Here is a 19,700-nt window from a genome sequence, read left to right as displayed (position 1 = left end):
ATATTCTATGAGCAGTTTCCCTTCTGCACCACAGCAGATGCAGCTCTCAAGAAGGGCCTGTAAAGTTTCACAGTCCAGTGCAGGGGACGATTTGTACAATGGTGGAGAAAGAAAGTGCACAGCTGCTTGCAGAAATAATGGATGGGAGTGCAGGAGGCAGGAGAGAACAGATCAACACAACAGGACATTAGGACCTGTGATCATTTCAGGAGGAAAGTTTTGCTTCTGAGGAAAAAAAGCTTTAAAAAAAAAAAGGCAAAGCAATTTTCAGGAAAATGAGAAAGGAGTAGTTGTAGCAACCAGTACGAGAAAGTCCAGTAAAGAGTTATAACAACATACACAGAGGGAGCAGAAAAAAAAAATTGCCTCTGGGAAATGGTCTGGCTGAAAAAGCAGGAAGATTTGGATGTGGTTCAAATGAAGTGTCTTGACAAGGCCAGGTCCACCTGGCAGCTCTGTTGTGGCCAACTCCAATGGGAATGGAAGACAGAAAACTACTCGGGACAGGTTGATTTTTAAACAATGCCAAGTCTCCTCTATTAGGGGGAAGAAAGGACACTGGAGAAAACACTGAAGGCAAAAATCGGAGTGGTAAGAGAACAAAGCTAAAATCCTTAGCAGCAGTACCTGTAAAATAAAGCAAGCAAGACAAGCTGCGTGGCCCCTGACATGCACTGAAGGGAGGCTGAGGGTGCAGAGTTACAGTGACATTTATACACACAGTGGTCTCAGAAGGGAAAGTCTAAAAACCAGGTCTGGTATAGTCATACGACCAAAGAGATAACTGAAAGGTGCTGAGCTTGATCAGAGGCTCAGCAGCTGAAAGGAAAATTGAGGAGCCAAATAGAAGCTTTTGGATGACAACCCAGTGGTTAGTATGCCACAGCACCATTCCCAAAGGATTAGCAGGAATGTATATCATATGGGGCTCTGCATGCCCTAGTAAAATATTGATTATCTGCTAGCAGGAGGCACTGCATTTATTTTAACTCAGTTACTCTTCTGCAGCGAAGAAGAATAAACATGCCTCTTGCAAACTGTTCAGTGACAATGTAATCTGTTCCAGGCAATGATTTCACACCCACCATTCAAAGCTTCAGACACAGCTGTACTCAGACAATACAACTTCAAGTGAATATTACTGTAAAATGAACGAGTCATTTTGTGGCTAGGCCAAGAAGTATGGCAAAGTCTTGCTTGAATCCAGTAACTTCTAGTGCTCTTGGTCATTGAAGGCTGGGGTGCTTCCTGAAAAAAAGGTACAGACTAGCAGCCTCCAATGGAGCCCAGGGCTCTCCCTTTAAAACTGTCCTGTGGTCAAAAGCTTATTCACCTAAACACTGTCTGCCATTGTAACCCATTCAAGTGGATGCTCAGCTTCAGCCTTTACAGAAAAGATTATAGGAAGCCTGTATTTTCTACTGACAGTCTAAAACATGCCTAAATGGAGAATTAATGTCCTGTTCTAAATGCATTGAATAGTGCAAAAATGTCTTCCCTCTAATATTACTGGGCTGTGGCCTAAGGAAATGAGTAACGCAGACTTTTTATGGAAGCTTCTATGTTCCAATAAGTTTTGTGAAAAAATTACAGCTAGATGGAGAAGAGAAGCCCATACCAGCTGCTGTCCCTGGAAAGTCTGTAGCCACCTGGCTCTCATGAACTAATTGATCCATACAACTTGAAACCAGCTGGAGGTAGGACACATGCTTCCGTCTGCCCAGCCATGGTCAGGGGCAAGGGAAGAGAGTTGAGGGCACAGAGGAGAAACGTGCAGGGCAAAGCAAGGAGGCTACCTGTAAGCCTGCTCATCATAGCTATAGGAAAGGGGTCTGGGATTACTGCAGAAGGGGAACAGGATGTAAAGCAAGGGAAGCAGGCTTCCTTGCTCACAGAAAAACATTTCTGTATTGCAGCAATGGCTGGCATCCCCTATCAAGCTTCTTCCTGCCAAGCACCATACATGCAGCGACTTTGCATTAAGCCTATGAACTTTGAACGGAGCAGAAAGGTCATAGGTCTTCAAACTCGAATGAAAGACACAAAACTCTATAACAACATGTTTCCTAAAGCTAAAAATGTAACTATACAAAGAAACCTGCAACCCCTTGCTCAGACAACAGGAATACGCTCCAAGAACCGGTCATTAATTGAAGCAGATGCTTGCAGTGACACAGGCTAGTAGTGACCTAGATAGCACTTATAGTAGAAACATGAAGTATATTTTCTAAAATACCACTCCAAATCTGGACTCCCAAATTGGGTCAAGCCTACCACAACATTTTGTTCTGAAAATATATAGAAAAGGAACAAAGTAATCTTTAAGGTATTTAAGTTAACAAACTTTTCCATCCATCACTAAAAATAAGCACAGAAAAACTATTTGAAATAGGGTACTGCAGCCTTAAAAAACTTTAAAACTTGTTTAAGCTGCTTTCAATAAACTTCACTGAATCTGTAGAAAGAATTTTACCACTTAGCTCTACATAGTCCACCTCAATTCATGCCACGCTTACAATAACAATGCTATAATCATAATGACCAGTGCGCACCGATTTCTGACTCTATATCCAACCTTTGAAAAGACACTGGAATTATGGCTGTATAAAAGACACTAGGCACCTAATGAACACCAGCTACAAACAAGTCTGTCCAACAAGCCAAACAGAAAAGGAACAAAAATTGCTAAAAGACACATTAGTTACTGACCTGACCTCTCTCTACTCACATATCTTGCACCCCTTTAAATGTTTATCGTGTTTTGAACACCAAACTTTTCACACGTCTACTGCAAGGTAGATTTTCAATGACTACCAGCACACCTTTCTACCACTGTAACAAACTAACTTCATTCTAAGAAACAAACACCCCCCCACAACCCTTTAAATTTGACAATCTCTTGATTGCCCTAAAAATCTCTTCTAAAAAAGCTTGGTATGTAATGGGTATTTTTGGCATGCATATGTTGATTTAAATTTCCATTTGATTATAGGGGCAGAAAATTTCATAAATTTTAAGAGTTGTAAGCTGAAAAAAGATCCATAAATGCAAAAAAGGAAGATGGGCATGTAAAAGACCAGTGCTACATACACTTCTAAATTACTCTCTCCTCACACAGCATGAGGTGAGCTTTGACATCCACTAATGAAACAACACATTGATTCTAGTACTGAATGCTCTCCTGCCATTGATCTGGACACTGTGCTCATTGTGTTCACCTCCTCCTGCTATTCCATGGCAATTAAAACAACCACCTATACACCGGCAAGACAAAGTAGCATCAACTTTAATGCCTAACAGCATATTATCTGCTGAATCACAGACATGGCGATAAAATCTGAACAGTGGCACTGTTAAAACTGTGACATTTATCACGTTGTGCTATCTATCTTTAAACACAGTATTTGTTGAAGCTCCTAAAATTAGAAGGGAACACACTGCGAATACCATGGTAACTACTTGGCATGGTAAATCAAGGTCCTTAAGGCTCCCACACAGACTTACTCCTATTGTGACTAGAGTTATCCAAATGGCACCTAAGCATACTTACTACTTACCAAGCAGTAACGTTACCTTGGATTAAACTAAGAATAAAGCCAAGGGTTTGGTTGCTCAAAATAGCACCAAGACTTTTCTGATGTTAGTGAGTAGCTCAAAACTACTTTAAAAATAATTTTGTTTGTACCGTGTAAAGACAAAGGTGGGCTGATATAAGCCTGATTTTAAAACACAAACAAATTTTACTTTGCAGCTCCCCCCAGTCAGTTCAGAAAAAAACAGGGAAGAAAAATTAAAAGGAAAGGGAGAGAAGGGACAAGGGAAGAGCTTACACATTAAAGGAAATAAAGATGTTTGAGGTTGCATGAGATCATCCAGAATCTTCAGAAAACGCTTGCTGGATTTTATGTCTCCATTTTGTTTTATAACACGTCCAATGATAAATTGGGGGTACTGTTTACCGATTCAATAAAAGCAGCATGGAATAATACATTCTTCAGCCTTCTGAGAGCAGTTGATATCTAAAGAATTGTGCCTCCAGCCTTTGCTTTCAATTCAGACATGGATACATTGCTCATCTTGAAAGCAGATAATCCCTCAAGTTATTGTTACATTGATTTTCCAGAATTAAAAGGGGAGACTGGTAGCGTCACAGACAACTGACAAGCAACTAACTACCTTTAACCTTTGTCAAAGACCAGTAGCAGGTCACAGCAACAGGTCATGGGAAGACTGCTCACTCTTTTATACAAATTTTACTCTCTTATATTACAAAGAATTTTGAAAGTAAGTGTACTAGCCAGGAACAAAAGTTGCCGAGTTAAAGATTTTCCTTTCTCTTTAGCTTTCTTTAGAAACATCAATATAAAAGTGTTCGCAGAGCAGACAATTTATATATACACAAGTAAGACAGATGAAATGGACAGGTGTGCACTATGTACACTGTTAAACACATCAACCTGCTAAATGCACGCACACAACGCTGAGTGGAAGTGAAGCCATCATACATTACAGGTGGTGTGGGAGTGCATACTGACAGAGAAGACGTAGCTGTTGAAGCACAGATTGTACAAACAGGCAAAATTGGGGTGAGTCCTTGTAAGAGAACTTACAAGTAAAACTTCTCTTCCCAAACAGGGTTCAGATTCCCAAAAATTGTTTTTGTCCTCTTCTTCGTTTTACCGACTTGAACGGTTACATATGGATCGCTGGACCCAGTCTTGTCTTTGGCCTGCAGACCCTGAGCACACAGCACTGGAAGGAAAAGAGAAGGGTTACCACCACCATGCAATAAGACAATGTGTCCACACACTGTGTGAAGCAGCAGCTCTAAGAGGCCAGAGAAAGAGGAATATCATGCATGAGAGCTTTTCTTATAAGCCTCAGCTCATGGTGCACTGCAGTGCCTGGGGTAGGAGTAGCTCCACCTGCTACCTGTACACTGAGCAGAAAGAGACACAGGAGGGAGAAGCCCTTCCTCTCCATTCTCTTTAGCTTCACCCCAACTCTCTCTTACCTTAGGCTCCCAAGCCAGGCCAAGAGAACCCATGCCTTCCTTACTCACCCGTGATAGTTATCTTTGCTGACCATTTTGAGGTGCCATCAAGCACGCTCTGCTTCACTGTCTTCATCTGCTGAGCATGTGTCATTTTACTCTCACAGAACACATCTCTGATCAAGTCAAAGATCTCGGGCTTGTTCCGCTCCCGAATTTTCATGCGATCCTTCATGGCCATGATGAAATTCTGGGTTCGGTCTTCAGCTCCATGCTTTGAGCTCTTCTCTGCTGCTCCTGTGCACCAGAAAGTACACAATGCTCATCAGAAACAGACAAACACAAAGTCGTGTTTCACTGAATCTGGACAGCTGGATCAAAGCCATGAGTTACCCTCCACGATGGCTCTTGCTACTGACTTATACGGTCAGACCCCTCCATTTCAACATACACACAAGAAGAACCTGGACCACTTGGACCTGGGAGGGTACAACGGAAAGTGTGCGGCCAGACTCCTCTATAACCTGGGACCAGGTTGCTCTCCTGACAACAGGCTTGAGTTCAATACACCTGCAGCTGAGGAAGACCCAGAAATGAGGTCCTTACTCATAACAGCAGATACGCCCCCTCCTCTCATCACCTTGCTTTGAATAAATAAATCCCTGGTTGGACCTCCATTACAAACAGTATCTATGAGCTTGTCTCAGTGATGCACCTCTGCACCACAGAAGAGCAGAAGTTCAGATGGGCTGACACGGTCAGCATTCCCTACTGACTACACAGGAGTAGTCCTTACTCAGCACAGCACAATCTGTGTCCCGTTCTTCTGCCAGGAACCACCCTGTTTGGATCACGGTGGAAGTATCCAAAGTGCCTCTCTGGATCCCACTCTATCTGTATGTAAGGAGACAACTCAAATAATCCATTCTTAGAATCACACAGGCATAGTAACTATAACAAATACCTATAAGGTGGTAAAATCAGGAGTTAAAAACTTGGGCCATCATAGACATAGGGCACTAGTATGGTATCTAGCAGCTGGAAACACAAAGGCCAGACATAGGGTCTGTACTACATAGGTATTTAAATGTATCTGGAAAAAGAGAGGCCTCTAGTCACTTGCATAGCCGTTACAAAATATAGAAGTTCATGTAATTATGAGATAAGAATGCTCCCACAACCAACTACTCCATACTCAATTTAGACAGTCATGTTTGCTGCCAAAATTCATCCAGTGACTATTGTGTCAAACGTGAGGCACGCGTTAATGAAAGCACTGACATGAGCTAACAGGGTAGACAAACCAGGGTGTGAAACAAAAAGCTGGAAACTCAAAATTGCACTGTGCTCTACATGCAGCCTGCAGCAATTTCCAGTTCTGATCTTAAATCTGATCAATTTAAACCAGTACAAAAGTCCTGTGAACACATTCAGTCATAATATTTCTGTTTAGTTTAATATGGTTCTGTTTGTTTGTGTGGGTTATTTTTGTTTGTTTGTTTGGGTTTTCTTTAGTTTTTCTTGGAGTGATTAATTAAAGTAAGCTTTGTCCTAGAAAAGTGATCTTCATCCAGATGTTCACCAATATTAAATTACCTTAAAAATATTAATTAAAGCAGGTGCAAGTGTGTGCAAAGGGAGCCACAGTCACAAAGATACATAAAACTGTTTTCTTCTGGAACAACTGGGCAAATATGGTATCTGGAGAACCTTTAACGTAAGGCATTACACTTTTGCATATGAAACAGTTTTAGCAGGCAGTCACCAAATATGAATAAAGTTCTATGAACACACACACACATAAAGGACCCCCAGCAGTACAATGTAACAGGCAACCTTGTTAGCAGGCTCGACAGGGTGCTCAGTGACTAATGCTGCCTGAAGACATTAATTTCTAAGGCGTTCTGTCTAACACCTTTCACCGTTACTAAATTCACTTCAATAAAGAAACAAAACTCAATTATAACTTCCACCGTCCAAACCAAAAATAATAAAAACACAGTTTGGAACAGGCTGTGACCACTGAAGTTTCAGAAGTGCATTAAGGACACTGCATACCAAGGCATGCTATTAAAGACCTGGGTATAAAACAAGCCATACCTCTGCATTACCTGGTAATTACTTTTTTCATTTTCCTTGTTAGAGGCTTGATGTTCAGTATCTCATTTAGTACAATAAAATGTATCTGCCCCAGAGTTTCCTATTGTTGGCTTAAGATGAAATGAATTAAAAATACTGGAATTAATTACAGAGTCCCTGCTGTCTCTACTCACTGGTGATGAAGAACTAGCACCACCCAAAGTGATGCCTTGTATCAGGCAATCATCCAGCTGTAGACCCAACATTTATTAAAGGAGTGTGAAACCAAAATGATACCAGGGGCTATACTTTGAACTTCAGATAAGAAGTGCCATTCAGCTTTAACAGAACTAGGTCTTCTGGGGATGAAGGTGGACTCTATACACTCTATGCAGAGATACAGAAATTAGTGGGAAATCAGCAAAGGCCAAACTGAACAATTTACCTTTCCTAGCTGGAATTCTGAAATCTGTAGTGATCCAGGAAACCAACCCTGCCCTTTCTGACTTTAAGGAAATTAAGAATCAAATTCAAACATTAAGAGTTCATGTTGTGCATGAGCAGACTGCTCTATTTCAGAATCATTTTCTAAATAAATTACTAGCCAGGCAGCTTGCAAATCTTAATTTCTCACTGTTCATCACTGAGATGGGACAAGAGTTACCACAGTTCTGGGGTGGCACGGTCTGTATCATTGCTTTAATGCAAGCACTCCAAGAGCATCAAATGATGCTTTAGAATAAAAACTTGGACGAATGGTAGAATTCTAGTTGAAAACATATTTAACATCCCCACCACCTCTAGACACCTTGCTCGGTGCATTTGTCCCTCTGCAAGGGTAGCAGCAGTCCCTAGCATCCTGGGCTGCAGGATGTTCAAGCCAATTGTCACGGTTTAATCCCAGCTGGCAAGTCAACACCACACAGTCACTAACTTGCATCCCCCTCGTGGGAAGGGGGAGAGAATCGGAAGGGTAACAGTGAGAAAACTTTTGGGTTAAGAACAGTTCAATAATTGAAATAAAATATAATAATAATAGTAGTAGTAGTAGTAGTAATAATAATAATCATGATGTAATGAAAAGACAAGCAATAAAGAGAGGGAGGGGAACAAAACTCAGGAAAAACAAGTGGCGCAACCGCTCACCACCTGCCGACCGATGCCCAGCCTGTCCCCGAGCAGTGACTCCTGCCCCCGGCCAACTCCCCCAGTTTAATATGCTGGGCATGACATAATATGGTATGGGATTTGGCCCAGTTTGGGTCAGCAGTCCCGGCTGTGCTTCCTGCCAGCTTCTTGTGTACCTCCTCACTGGCAGAGTATAGGAAGCTGAAAAGTCACAGAATCACAGAATCCCAGGTTGGAAGGGACCTCAGGAATCATCTAGTCCAACCTTTCTGGGAAGAGCAGAGTCTAAACAAGATGGCCCAGCACCCTGTCCAGACGACTCTTGAAGGTGTCCAATGTGGCCGAGTCAACCACTTCCCTGGGGAGATTATTCCAATGGGTGACTGTCCTCACTGTGAAAATTTTCCCTCTGGTGTCCCGTCAGAATCTCCCCAAGAGTAATTTGTGTCCATTCCCCCTTGCCCTCTCCATGTGACTCCTTGTAAAAGGGGAGTCTCCATCTTCTTTGTAGCTGCCCCTTAAGTACTGGTACATGGTGATGAGATCCCTTCTAAGCCTCCTTTTCTCAAGGCTGAACAAACCCAGCTCTCCCAGCCTATCCTCGTATGGCAGCTCCCCAGTCCTCTGATCATCTTGGTGGCCCTTCTCTGGGCCCCTTCCAGCCCGTCCACATCCTTTTTGCCTAGTGGGGACCAGAACTGGACACAGTACTCCAGGTGTGGCCTGACAAGCGCTGAGTAGAGCGGGATAATGACTTCTATCTCTCTGCTGGTGATGCCCTTTTTGATGCAACCCAGCCTCCTGTTGGCCTTCTTGGCCGCAGCAGCACACTGTTCACTCATGTTGAGCTTTCTGTCCGCCAGGACCCCCAGGTCCCTTTCCATAGAGCTGCTCTCCAGCCAGGGGGATCCCAGTCTGTGCTGCACTCACGGATTATGTTTTCCCAGGTGCAAGACCTTACACACTTATCCTTGCTGAACTTCATAAGGTTCTTGCTGGCCCACTCTTCCAGCCTATGCAGATCTCCCTGCAGAGCAGGTCTCCCTTCTGGAGTGTCTACTTCCCCACTCAACTTGGTGTCATCAGCAAACTTCATCAAGCTACACTTGATGCTGTTATCCAGATCACTTATAAAGATATTGAATAACATTGGGCCCAACATCGATCCCTGGGGGACTCCACTAGTGACAGGTTGCCACTTGGAAAAGGAGCTATTTACCACCACTCTTTGGGTGCGGCCTGTCAGCCTGTTCCCCACCCACTGCACAGACCACTTGTCTAGGCCATAACGCATCAATTTCTCCAGGAGGAGACTATGGGGGACCGTATCAAAGGCCTTGGAGAAGTCCAGGTAGACAACGTCCACCGCCTGCCCCATGTCAACCAGGAAAGTCACTTTGTCATAGAAGGCCACCAGGTTTGTCAAGGACAATCTGCCATTAGTGAATCCGTGTTGGCTTTTCCCAATCACGTGCTTCAATTGACTTGTGATGGCCCCCAGGAGGATTCGTTCCATAACTTTCCCAGGGATTGAAGTAAGGCTGATGGGCCTATAGTTACCCGGATCCTCCCTCAAGCCCTTCTTGTAGATAGGGGTAACATTTGCCTTCTTCCAGTCCTCTGGGACATCCCCCATTCTCCATGACTTCTCAAAGATTATGGAGAGTGGCCTTGCAATGATGTCAGCCAGCTCTCTCAACACCCTCGGGTGGATGGCGTCAGGGCGCATTGATTTGTGGGGGTCAGGCTCCTGTAGTAGTTCATATACTAACTCTTCCGTCACCGATGGTGGGTTGGTGTTTGGTTCAATTGGCAATTTTGTTCCCAAAGCCTGGGACCCTACAGTGCTGGTAAAGACCAAGGTGAAGAAGGTGTTGAGGACCTCTGCCTTTTCTGCATCATTTGTGATTGATTCTCCTTTTCTGTTTAACAGTGGGCCTATGTTTTCCTTCTTTTTCTGCTTGTGGTTGACATGTCTGAAGAACCCTTTCTTGTTATTTTTTATGTCTACAGCCAGTTTCAATTCAAATTGGGCTTTTGCTTTTCTGACTGCGTCTCTGCACTCTCTGGCTATGCCCTCGTAGTTCTCAGTGGATAATCCTCCACTTCTCCATTTCTGGTGTGCTTCCCTTTTGGATTTGAGTAGACCCAGGAGGTCATGGTTGAGCCAAGGGGGCCTCTTGCTCCGCTTACTTCCTTTTCCTTTGTAGGGGATAAAGTCCTTGACTTAGTATAAACGTTGATTAACAACAACTAAAACATCAGTGTGTTATCACATTATTTTCATCCTGAGTCCAAAACATAGCACCGTACCAACTACTAGGAAGAAATTTAACTCCATCCCAGCTGAAACCGGGACACCATGTCACACACACACACACACACACAGAGCCCCCTCTTTTTTTCCACCTCTAAGGCTTGGCTCTGCCTCCTGACTTTCAGATGAAACCTCCCACCTCCATCCATGCTGATCCCTCACTTTGCCCAGATAACTTGCTCAGGTAAGAAGGCTCCACCATTCCTTCCCTGGGAAAGGTCTCTCTCTCTTTGCAGAGGTTGCACCTGAACTGCCATGCAAAAGTCAGAATCAGACGGACTAATAAAGAACAGATAAACCCTCTGTCTCAACAACATGCTCTTTCTAAATTTTAACACCTGTTTATTCGTAGAGAACCATCAGTTTCCAAAATAACCATCAGGGGACTAATCACCTAAAAAGTATGTGATACTGAATGGCAGAGGATACTTTACCTGCTGTTGGACTTGGATTGTATTCATTCAGCTGCTAAAAGAAGGTTTTGGCCAGCTTTTCAAGTAGCCCTGTAAATGGCAATAGAAAGGCACGGGAATATACAAGTACCATGTACAGTATCATACAAATGGTACTGGGCTTTCCTTCTCTCTTCCACTTTAGGACTGAATTATGAGTCAATTTATGACTAGAAACAGAAAGGCAAAATGTCTTTATTGGGAATTGTATTGATACAGCTATTAGTAAGCCACCAGTGCTGTTATCTTATGCTTTAACAGGAAAAAGTCAAGAAAGCAACACTGGCAGGATAGAAGACAGCTGTTCAGTAGGCGGATAATGCTTAGAAATTATATATTCCTGAAACTTAAAATAGATATTCAAGTTTCAAATAAAGGTATCCTTCCTCCTTCTGTGCAAATATTTTCCTACATAGGATTCTGGGAGCACACAAGTGTTCATCACCATGGTGTCTAATCATCATTCAAACCAGAAGCCAAGATGATTATCACAGGAGTGACTTAATCAGTCTCACTAACAGTCCATTCACTGAGCTGGTCTCTGGACTACAGTCTCTGAATTCAGAGTGGAACACATAAACGTTTCTCATCCAAAAGGCAATGGATATACCTGACTTCCAGTCCTGAGTCAAAAAGCACTGAAGAACTCCAGAGGTGAACCAAGGCCCCAGGGCCGAAACAGTACCAAAGGCAGGACATTCAGTAACGCAGCCCCAACAGTTTGTGTGAAGTTCTCCAAGGTTTGTTGCTCCAGCTCACCATAAAGAAGCACTAATAAAGACACAGGGCTAATCACACTTGCAACACAGATTTCATGTTCAACAACAGTTTGAAGCTTGAGATCTCATTTCCTGATTGACAAGATCTCCAGAAGACCAGATTCTGATACCCCAGGGCAATTTTCTCAGGTTTAACTGTAACCTAATGAGGACTATATTAGCATCATTACAAAAAAAAAAAAAACCAAACCCAAGACACACTTGCAGAAGCAGATTACTACAGCTTTTCAAATGCTAGTGCAGAACTGTATGGGCCCCTTTCACTAGGAGCTTGGTAGCATAATGTCCTTCCACCCTCTTCAAAATTCTGCCAACTTCTCTGCATCCGTTCCCTGGTATCCTATACATACATCCCCAGCTTTACTCTTCCTTTGATACCAACATTGTCTAACCCATTATATTTGAGTTAGTATTATACCAGTGCTCAGGGCAAGAGACAAAAGCTCTCTTTTTCCAAAAGCTTTGCATGCTATGGGAATTTTAAAGAACATCCCTCCATCCATTGTCAACCAAATAAGAAAGGAAGTGTACCTGTGCAGCAGAGATTTCAAGTACTTCTAAGAATAGCAGAAGGCTAAAAAGAAAGCATCTTCTCTTGAACAAGTATTTATAAGCTTACGATAAAAAGGTAAGCGCCCCATCATCAGTATAGTATCTTCTAAGTAACTACAATAGAGGAACATCCCCTCAGAGAAACAACCTGGTGCCAACAGAGCCATAAATCAGATGGCTGCAGTACACATGCCACAACTGGTTCCAGTTTACTGCACTTCAGACATTGCCAAATTGTGGAACAGCCCTGCTGAACTGGTCTGCAAATGGATTTTCTTTCAAATTGCAACAAAGCATTGCTGAATTTGAGTATTTCATGATGGCAGTCCCACACATCTGTTGACTGTACCAGATACTCAGTTTCTTCAAACTATAGTGGGTAAGAGACAAACACCCTCAGCAGAAATAACCAAACTTAATTCTATCAGACTTGGGGAAAGAAATCCTTTTATTTCCCACAGAAAGGTACTAAAGGATAGAAGATGGATAAACAGCACATTCTTATTCTAAGGAATAAAACCCCAGGTATCTACCCAAAATTTTAATGCACAGACAATGGAACTGTATTTCTGACCAGCCTGAAAATTCATTTTACTCCAATGCAACATTTTGTGGAAAACTTACACAGACAGGTGAAGATACATCCTGAGGCACCAAGGTATAATCAATAGAACTGTATTTGTTACCAGCCTGAAAATTCATTTTACTCCAATGTAATATTTTCTGCAAGCCTTAAACAGACCTAAGTGAAAATATGTCCCAAGAGCGTTTTGGGTTTTTTTTACACACAAAGCAACAAGAAAGCTTCTGTTAGGAAGAAACACCTCCTGAATTCAATATACAAGAAAGTTCAGTCTTAAATTTATTGGATCTCTAAACCACTGCTTGTCCCCCAGAAGCCACATTTCTCATTCCTCAAGCACAGCCTATGTTCTTCAAACATATACAAAAATTTATTTAATTTTTCCATTTTTTTCTGGCCTGGTGGGTTCCAGTTAGAAGAATTTTAGCATGAACATGTGAAAGCAAAGGATATAGTTACACAAGAAAGCCTTTTAATAGATTTCTAGTATTGATAACACTTGTTTTCCCAAACCCGCAGCACATCCACATACTGGCCTCACCATCTTCTTAATCTCTCAGCACTACCTTTCCTCTGTCTACTCTGTCTTTTAATTACACAATTGCCATCTTCAGTTTCCTTTACATCTCTACTGCAGACAATGATAACCACCACACTCACACTGGGCACAAACCTCCCAGTTCACGGTCTCTGTATCTTCCACGTTCTGATGCTGACAGCTTTCATATAACTCAGTGAGTAAAGTTTTTGATTGTTTGGGTTTTACCTTTCTCAAGGCTTCACAAGTTTTGAGCCCAGTGTACTCTCAGTTGTATCCTCTCTGTTTCTTTAACTCTGCATGCTGAAATATCTTGTGTTTACATTTTGAAAGGAAAAGTGCAAAGCAAACATCTGCAGTCCTGTGAATAACAAGTTCTTATCTGATGCTTTGCCATATATGAAAAATAGAGTTGTTTCCAGTTGTTGCTTCTATTCCGCAGAAAAGCACAGACTATTGCCACCATCACATCCCACATCCCACTGCATAAGCTTATTTAACTCCAACCAGAGATTAGAAAACCTGCCCCTATGGTTATTCTTCAGAGGCTGTTCCAGAGACTCTCTGTTCTCATCACTGAAGTTGTCTTCTACTTCCACATTTAATTTTCTTACAGCAAATTTATTCCACTTTTTCTTTTGTAAACAGTAAGCTCAAACAGACCATCTTCCTCCCTGCTGCTTATCTCCCTCTTCCCCAACATAGTTCAGGCATAAACATGTTCAAACAAGGATTAAACCAATTCACAGAGCCATCACTGCCAGCTATTAAACATAGCATGTACTGCTCTGAAAGGCTTTAAGCCATGGATAACTGCAAGAATAATCCAGAGCCATAGGAGTCACACACACGTCTTAAACCTCTGCTTTGGGCTCCACAACATCCCTTTAGAAACATCCTATTGGGACAGACCTGGTATGGTTATTTTCACTTGTCTGAAACAGCATCGTTCCTGTTCTTGTCCTGTCCCACACTGCCAAGCCTCTCTTTTGAAAGATTAACAAACTCATACCATCCTCTTTGAGACATTTGCCTATTTTCCTCATTACCACTGAACTCTCTCCAGTACCCATCCCAGTCTCAAGTCTCCCTTCTTGAAGATGGATAGCTACAGCTGTCCCCTGTAGGAATATGTTTCCTCTTAGTCATTAGCTGCTACTTAAGTTTACTTTTTCTTCTGTTGTTTTCAACTTCATGACCTCTGCTCGTACAACAGCTTTGTGCTCGTTCCCTCACTGCTGCTGCGAACCTAATTTTCCTCTGCTCTCCATAGCATTTTCTCCAAACTGAGATATCACAACTCCATTGCAGCATTAAAATATCTTGGATATGCATCTGAATCAAGCCTGGATGAGCATATTGACAGATTTTCATCTCAAATACTGAAAAAATCACCAGTCAGTAGAGGGTTCTGGTGAACTCCAGAAACAAATAAAGTTGTCCTGAGTCTAACTGACCCTCTACATCAGGTTTTGACAGAAAACTGAGTTATGGCTTAACTAAATTCTCCTGAACCAACTGCAACACAGCAGCTCTTTGCTTAGTCACAAAACGGTTGCAATGAAGCCAAGGTCAATGATGCAATTGCTCGAATGCTATAAACTGTAAAGATCACCTTGCAACCCTCAAAGACAAATACAGAAACGCTAAAAAACTGAGGAGGAACAGAGATGTTTCACCAGTATCAGCTGTCTGATAAATAAGCCATTGCAAATAACTCCAGTCCTAACTATGACTTACTTAAAACTCTGCAGGCATCAAAAATACAAGCATAAACAATGTCCATTTGGGGTCTTGAGATAAGGCATAAGAAAAACAAATGACCTACGGTTCACTGGTATCCCGTGCTGGATCATCCAGTCTGGCTTTCCCAAACAACCAGAGCCCAAGGCAGATACAAGATTTTACTCTTTATATTCCTACAATCACCTGACATGGGTTTACAGTAAGTCTGTTTATACTCCACAAACTTTTCTGATTTCTTAGACTTAATCCATCAAGCTGGAATGCCAACAAAATCAAGACTGAGCAGAAACAGCCCCACCTTCCTACTCAAGATTTAACACATATGGCAGAAATTTCTATTCCATTTAGACTAAGATATTTTGCTCTCAGGCAGGAACATTAATGTGAGACCAAACCAAGAAACTCTTTTACAAGCAAATAAAAACAACTTGATCAAGCCAGATGCCTAAATTAATACTTTCACTCTTTTTTTTCCTTTTAAACTTCTCTATTGTTTGTGTAAGATCTCATTCTGCAAAGTCACAGCTCTTTGAAGAGCTCTTCTCTGAAGAGAGGGCTTAGTTTTTGAACACTGCAGGAAAAAAAACCCAACTCAAAATAAACAGAAAAGCTAGTAGGAAGATTAAATACTGCCCATACACTCAAACAACACCTACCTTTCTGTCTGACCCATCATCTGTGCTGGCTCAGCCCCAGGTCTCTAAAGAAATTCAGCCACGAGACCCTACTGTCAAGAAGACAAAATGCCTTGCCAATCTGCAGCTGGTACAGAGAACCTGAGCTAAGTCCATGGAGTCTACCTCTAAGCAGGAACCCAGTGCTGCTCTAAAGAGCTTAAAACAATAAAACAGGCTGATGGTTAAAACAAGCAATCTGACTGGGATACCAGGGCAGGAGGGACAGAAAAAAAGTCAGAGTATCCAGCCTAGTACCCTGTTCACCTAGTCCACTGCCTCTCTTCCATGCATGATATGTTAGAAAATACACCACCTAAGCTGACACTGAGAGAGATTAAACATTAAATGGCTTAAAACCAGACATGAAAGAGTCAAGAATTAAACCTTCTATTAAAGCAAATCAAGCACAATGTTGCAGCGAAATTCTTCTGTGTCAGTGGAGCTGTGTGTGTCCTAGGGGTGATGAGTGCAGCTTAGCCCAATGGCACCTTTTCAGAAAATAGAAATTCATTTTAATAAACGCAGCTTTACTGATCACTGAGGTATCGTGTACATTTAGGAAAGCTCTGGTAACACTTTTGCATGCGTGAGAGACTACTCACTCTGTAAGCAGTCAGCGTTGAGCAAGTCTTGGCACTTCTCATGGCACTTGACCCCACATTCACCGCAGCGCATTCCCTGGCGTGCAATGCCCCACAGCAGCCCCTCACATTCGTAGCAGTAGGTAGGAGTTGTGGCTGTCCACACTTCAAAGTTGTGCGGGGTTGTACAGGAGATGGGGTAAATTAAGGCTTGCAAGGTCTTCTTATAGACATGAGATTTCTGAAAGGCAAAAGCACACATAAACCAACATCCAAGAAGGTGATTGAACCTATTTTTGCTGGTTAAAACATGAATTTTAAGGCAAATGGCATGAGCAGAGCAATAAAACTGTACATGTGAGGTAGTCAAATTTATCAAACTTTTACAAGCAGCAGTAGAGGACATCCTTCCAAAAATGTTTCTCAAGGCATTTAAAAAAAGTGGAGGAGCTGAAAGAAAAGAATTAAGGTTCATGGATGAGGGATAACTTGCATAAAGCAAGTTTCACACACTGTCCCCCATGGTAGGTAGCACAGAAGGAAATGGTAAGATTACATTTTTCAGGATCATAATGACACTTTAAATGTTATTTTTTACATGTTTGGTTTCTTTAAACAAATGATACAAGAAGCTTTGCATAGATATTTTTAGACATCTGTGAAGCTGGCTCTGCATCCCAAAGAGCCAAATTCCCTTAATTTGCTTACTAAAAGTTAACAGGAGCCAAGCAACCCTCCCACTTACCAGCTCTTCATCTTTGAGAGATGTTCTAGTGGCCATTGCTGAGGTAATTCCGGCTTTCCGAGACTGAACCAGTGACTAAGGAGGAAGAAAGTTTGTTATTCACCACCAATATTCAGAAATGCACCAGCACTACATGCCCAGAGATGTTACCAAGGGGACTCTCTCATCCCAGATAATAAACCAGCAGTCTATTACATTCAAGTTGTTTTTTTAAATGATAGCTCACTTCTAAGAAGAGTGAAATGCATACTCTGAAAGGTGTCCAAGTTGGTGCCCACAACCAGTCTTACTCTGGTAAATTTTTATTTGTTTCTCTGGTAAGAACTGCAGATGAAACCTGGGTTCACATCTCCATTTCTACGTTCTGGTAGCAATGGTAATTCTGCTCTTGCCTAAGATCACTACGTGGGACTCGCTTTTCTATATCTAACTTTATTCATAGCCGAAAGGGGATTATTTCATCATGTCTACAACATACACAGCACCCCCAAATGTGACAGAGAATGGGTTACAAATAAAGAGGTTAAACACAGAACAGACTGGGTTGGGAGCACAGGTTTGAATGTGCTGGTGTATCACATTCATTGGCCATCACTGAATAAAATGAACAGCATTTTCCCCTCAAAACTGCATCGCACCAACACTAAGTTCTGCAGCCTTGGACAGCACAGGGCAGTGCCTTTGCAGCACCTCCCACCGGCATACAAAGGACTTCTTCAGCAAGCCACTCCAGTTAGATGAAGGCAGAGATGGAAATTAAAGCTAGCAACCTCTGCTTTGAAATCACCAAGCCCTATCAGAAACCTCCATTTATGCTCTGATTTATCATGTTTGAAGACAGACTGAAAAAAGTTCATTCTATCAGTGATGGAGCAGGACAGATACGCATGCACTGCAATACTGCAGGTTCAAAATAAAAAGCAAAACTGTGGAGGTAAAATAAGGTAAATAATATTTGTTTCTGGTGAAAATTTGGTGGATAGTCTTTAGCGCCACTTACCATGGCCTGTGGAGAGAGAGAATGAAAGCATACAAAGGAAGTAACACAAGTTAATGCCGTTATTGCGAAAATTCAAGATACAAGCAGTTAGTAAGCCACATATTAAGCTTCCCATGCAAAAGCTGGCAGAGAGAATTGCATGCATCTTTTCACAGGAATTACAGGATATGGAAACTTTGGTCTTTCAGCAGTCACAGCATTTCTCCCAAGTATGAAATCGCTACGTGTACTAAATGCAGCCAACAGAAAACCGTTTGTCCCACAGAAGCTTTATTTCACCATATCACACAAGCATATGAAACTTGTCCTCATTACTTGCTTGGTTCTTGTGCTTCTTCAGTACAGAAGCCTACTGGCAATATTGTGAATTACTTTAAAAATCCAAGCACATATGCTCATTTGTCTATTCTCTGAAATTCCAGCCTCCTGGTAGATTGCCAAAACTCACATGGACATTGTAACTTTCCCCAAAATGCAATTTTTAGGAAAGCATTTAAAAATAATGCAGGCCTAAAAATAATCAAATATGTTGTGTAGAATAAAAAAGAAAAAGAACATGAAAAATATCTTAATTTTGCCAAATGAATGAAACTGTCTGCGAAACTGGAGCTCATTCTCACTGAAATTTTTCCAAGCACAACTCCTAACCCCTTACTGCAAGAAATAATTTAACTAAAGAGGAAACCTTCAGCTTCCTGAAGTGACAATGAATGTTACCATATGCCAAAAAGTAAAGCCACTTGCACTAACAGTTGTGTAGCAGAAGAAAAATCTCTTACCAGATCACTGACGAGTGGAATTGGTTTTTTTTTGCGTAGATCAGGCATGCTATCAATGCCATAGAGACCACCTGCAGGCCTGGAAATTCAGGATGAAAACCAAAAAGATTTAAAAATCTCAGCAGTGAGCAGTAAGAATCTCACTTTCACTAAAAATCTCAGTAAGCAGTAAGAGACAGTATAAACAGACGACCAAAAAACTTCCTTAAAACATCAGTCTCCTTCCTAATGTCATAGTCAATGAGAATGGAAAGAATCAGGTCACTGCAAATGCAACTTAATAATAAACCAAAGTTGTTAAAACACTGAAAAAAGGTCATTTCCCTATTCTTAGTTCTCAGGTCTGAGCCAGCGCAGAATAGGCTAGGCACGTGCTTGCAGAGCACCCAGTGCTTCAGTCACTGCTGCCATCATGGTGGGTGAAGCCAGCCTTGACCCTACGGCTTCTGTGGGGCATAGATCTGGCAAAAACAGCAGAGCCAGAGCTCCATAGCAGTCATTCACACGCAGCTTAGCCTGTGGTAACTGAGCCACATGCCTCTCCTTCCAGAAGCACCTTTTTTTCCTTAGGGAGAGCTCAGTTTATAGTTTACTACTGGCATTGAGTACTACATGGCAAGAAAGACTTTGGAAACCTGAAAACATCCTGTCTCCAGTCTTTATCCATCACCTTGCTTTCCATTAATTAATTTAGGGTTGGCAGGGTAAGGAGGTGGATGCTTTACTGAAAGAAGCAAAATCAAGCAGAAGA

The 19,700-nt window shown here is 42.0% G+C and overlaps 1 protein-coding gene across 3 annotated transcripts in view; it reads right to left on the bottom strand.

Moving 5' to 3' along the window:
* Nucleotides 1–19,700, bottom strand: part of UNC13B (unc-13 homolog B) — a 219,221-nt gene that overhangs the window by 68,187 nt on the left and 131,334 nt on the right. For all 3 annotated transcript variants that reach the window (XM_064439130.1, XM_064439128.1, XM_064439129.1), the window contains 5 exons: nt 18,950–19,028; nt 17,171–17,245; nt 16,447–16,666; nt 5,063–5,290; nt 4,611–4,752 (listed from right to left, as the gene is read on the bottom strand). In XM_064439130.1, the coding sequence (XP_064295200.1) occupies nt 4,611–4,752; nt 5,063–5,290; nt 16,447–16,666; nt 17,171–17,245; nt 18,950–19,028 (744 nt within the window). The remainder of the gene's footprint in view (nt 1–4,610; nt 4,753–5,062; nt 5,291–16,446; nt 16,667–17,170; nt 17,246–18,949; nt 19,029–19,700) is intronic.

This window comes from Phalacrocorax carbo, chromosome Z (assembly GCF_963921805.1).
Source record: "Phalacrocorax carbo chromosome Z, bPhaCar2.1, whole genome shotgun sequence".
NCBI lineage: Eukaryota > Metazoa > Chordata > Aves > Suliformes > Phalacrocoracidae > Phalacrocorax > Phalacrocorax carbo.
Note: the sequence above shows the minus strand (reverse complement) of the source record. Positions and strands in the feature narration are given on the sequence as shown.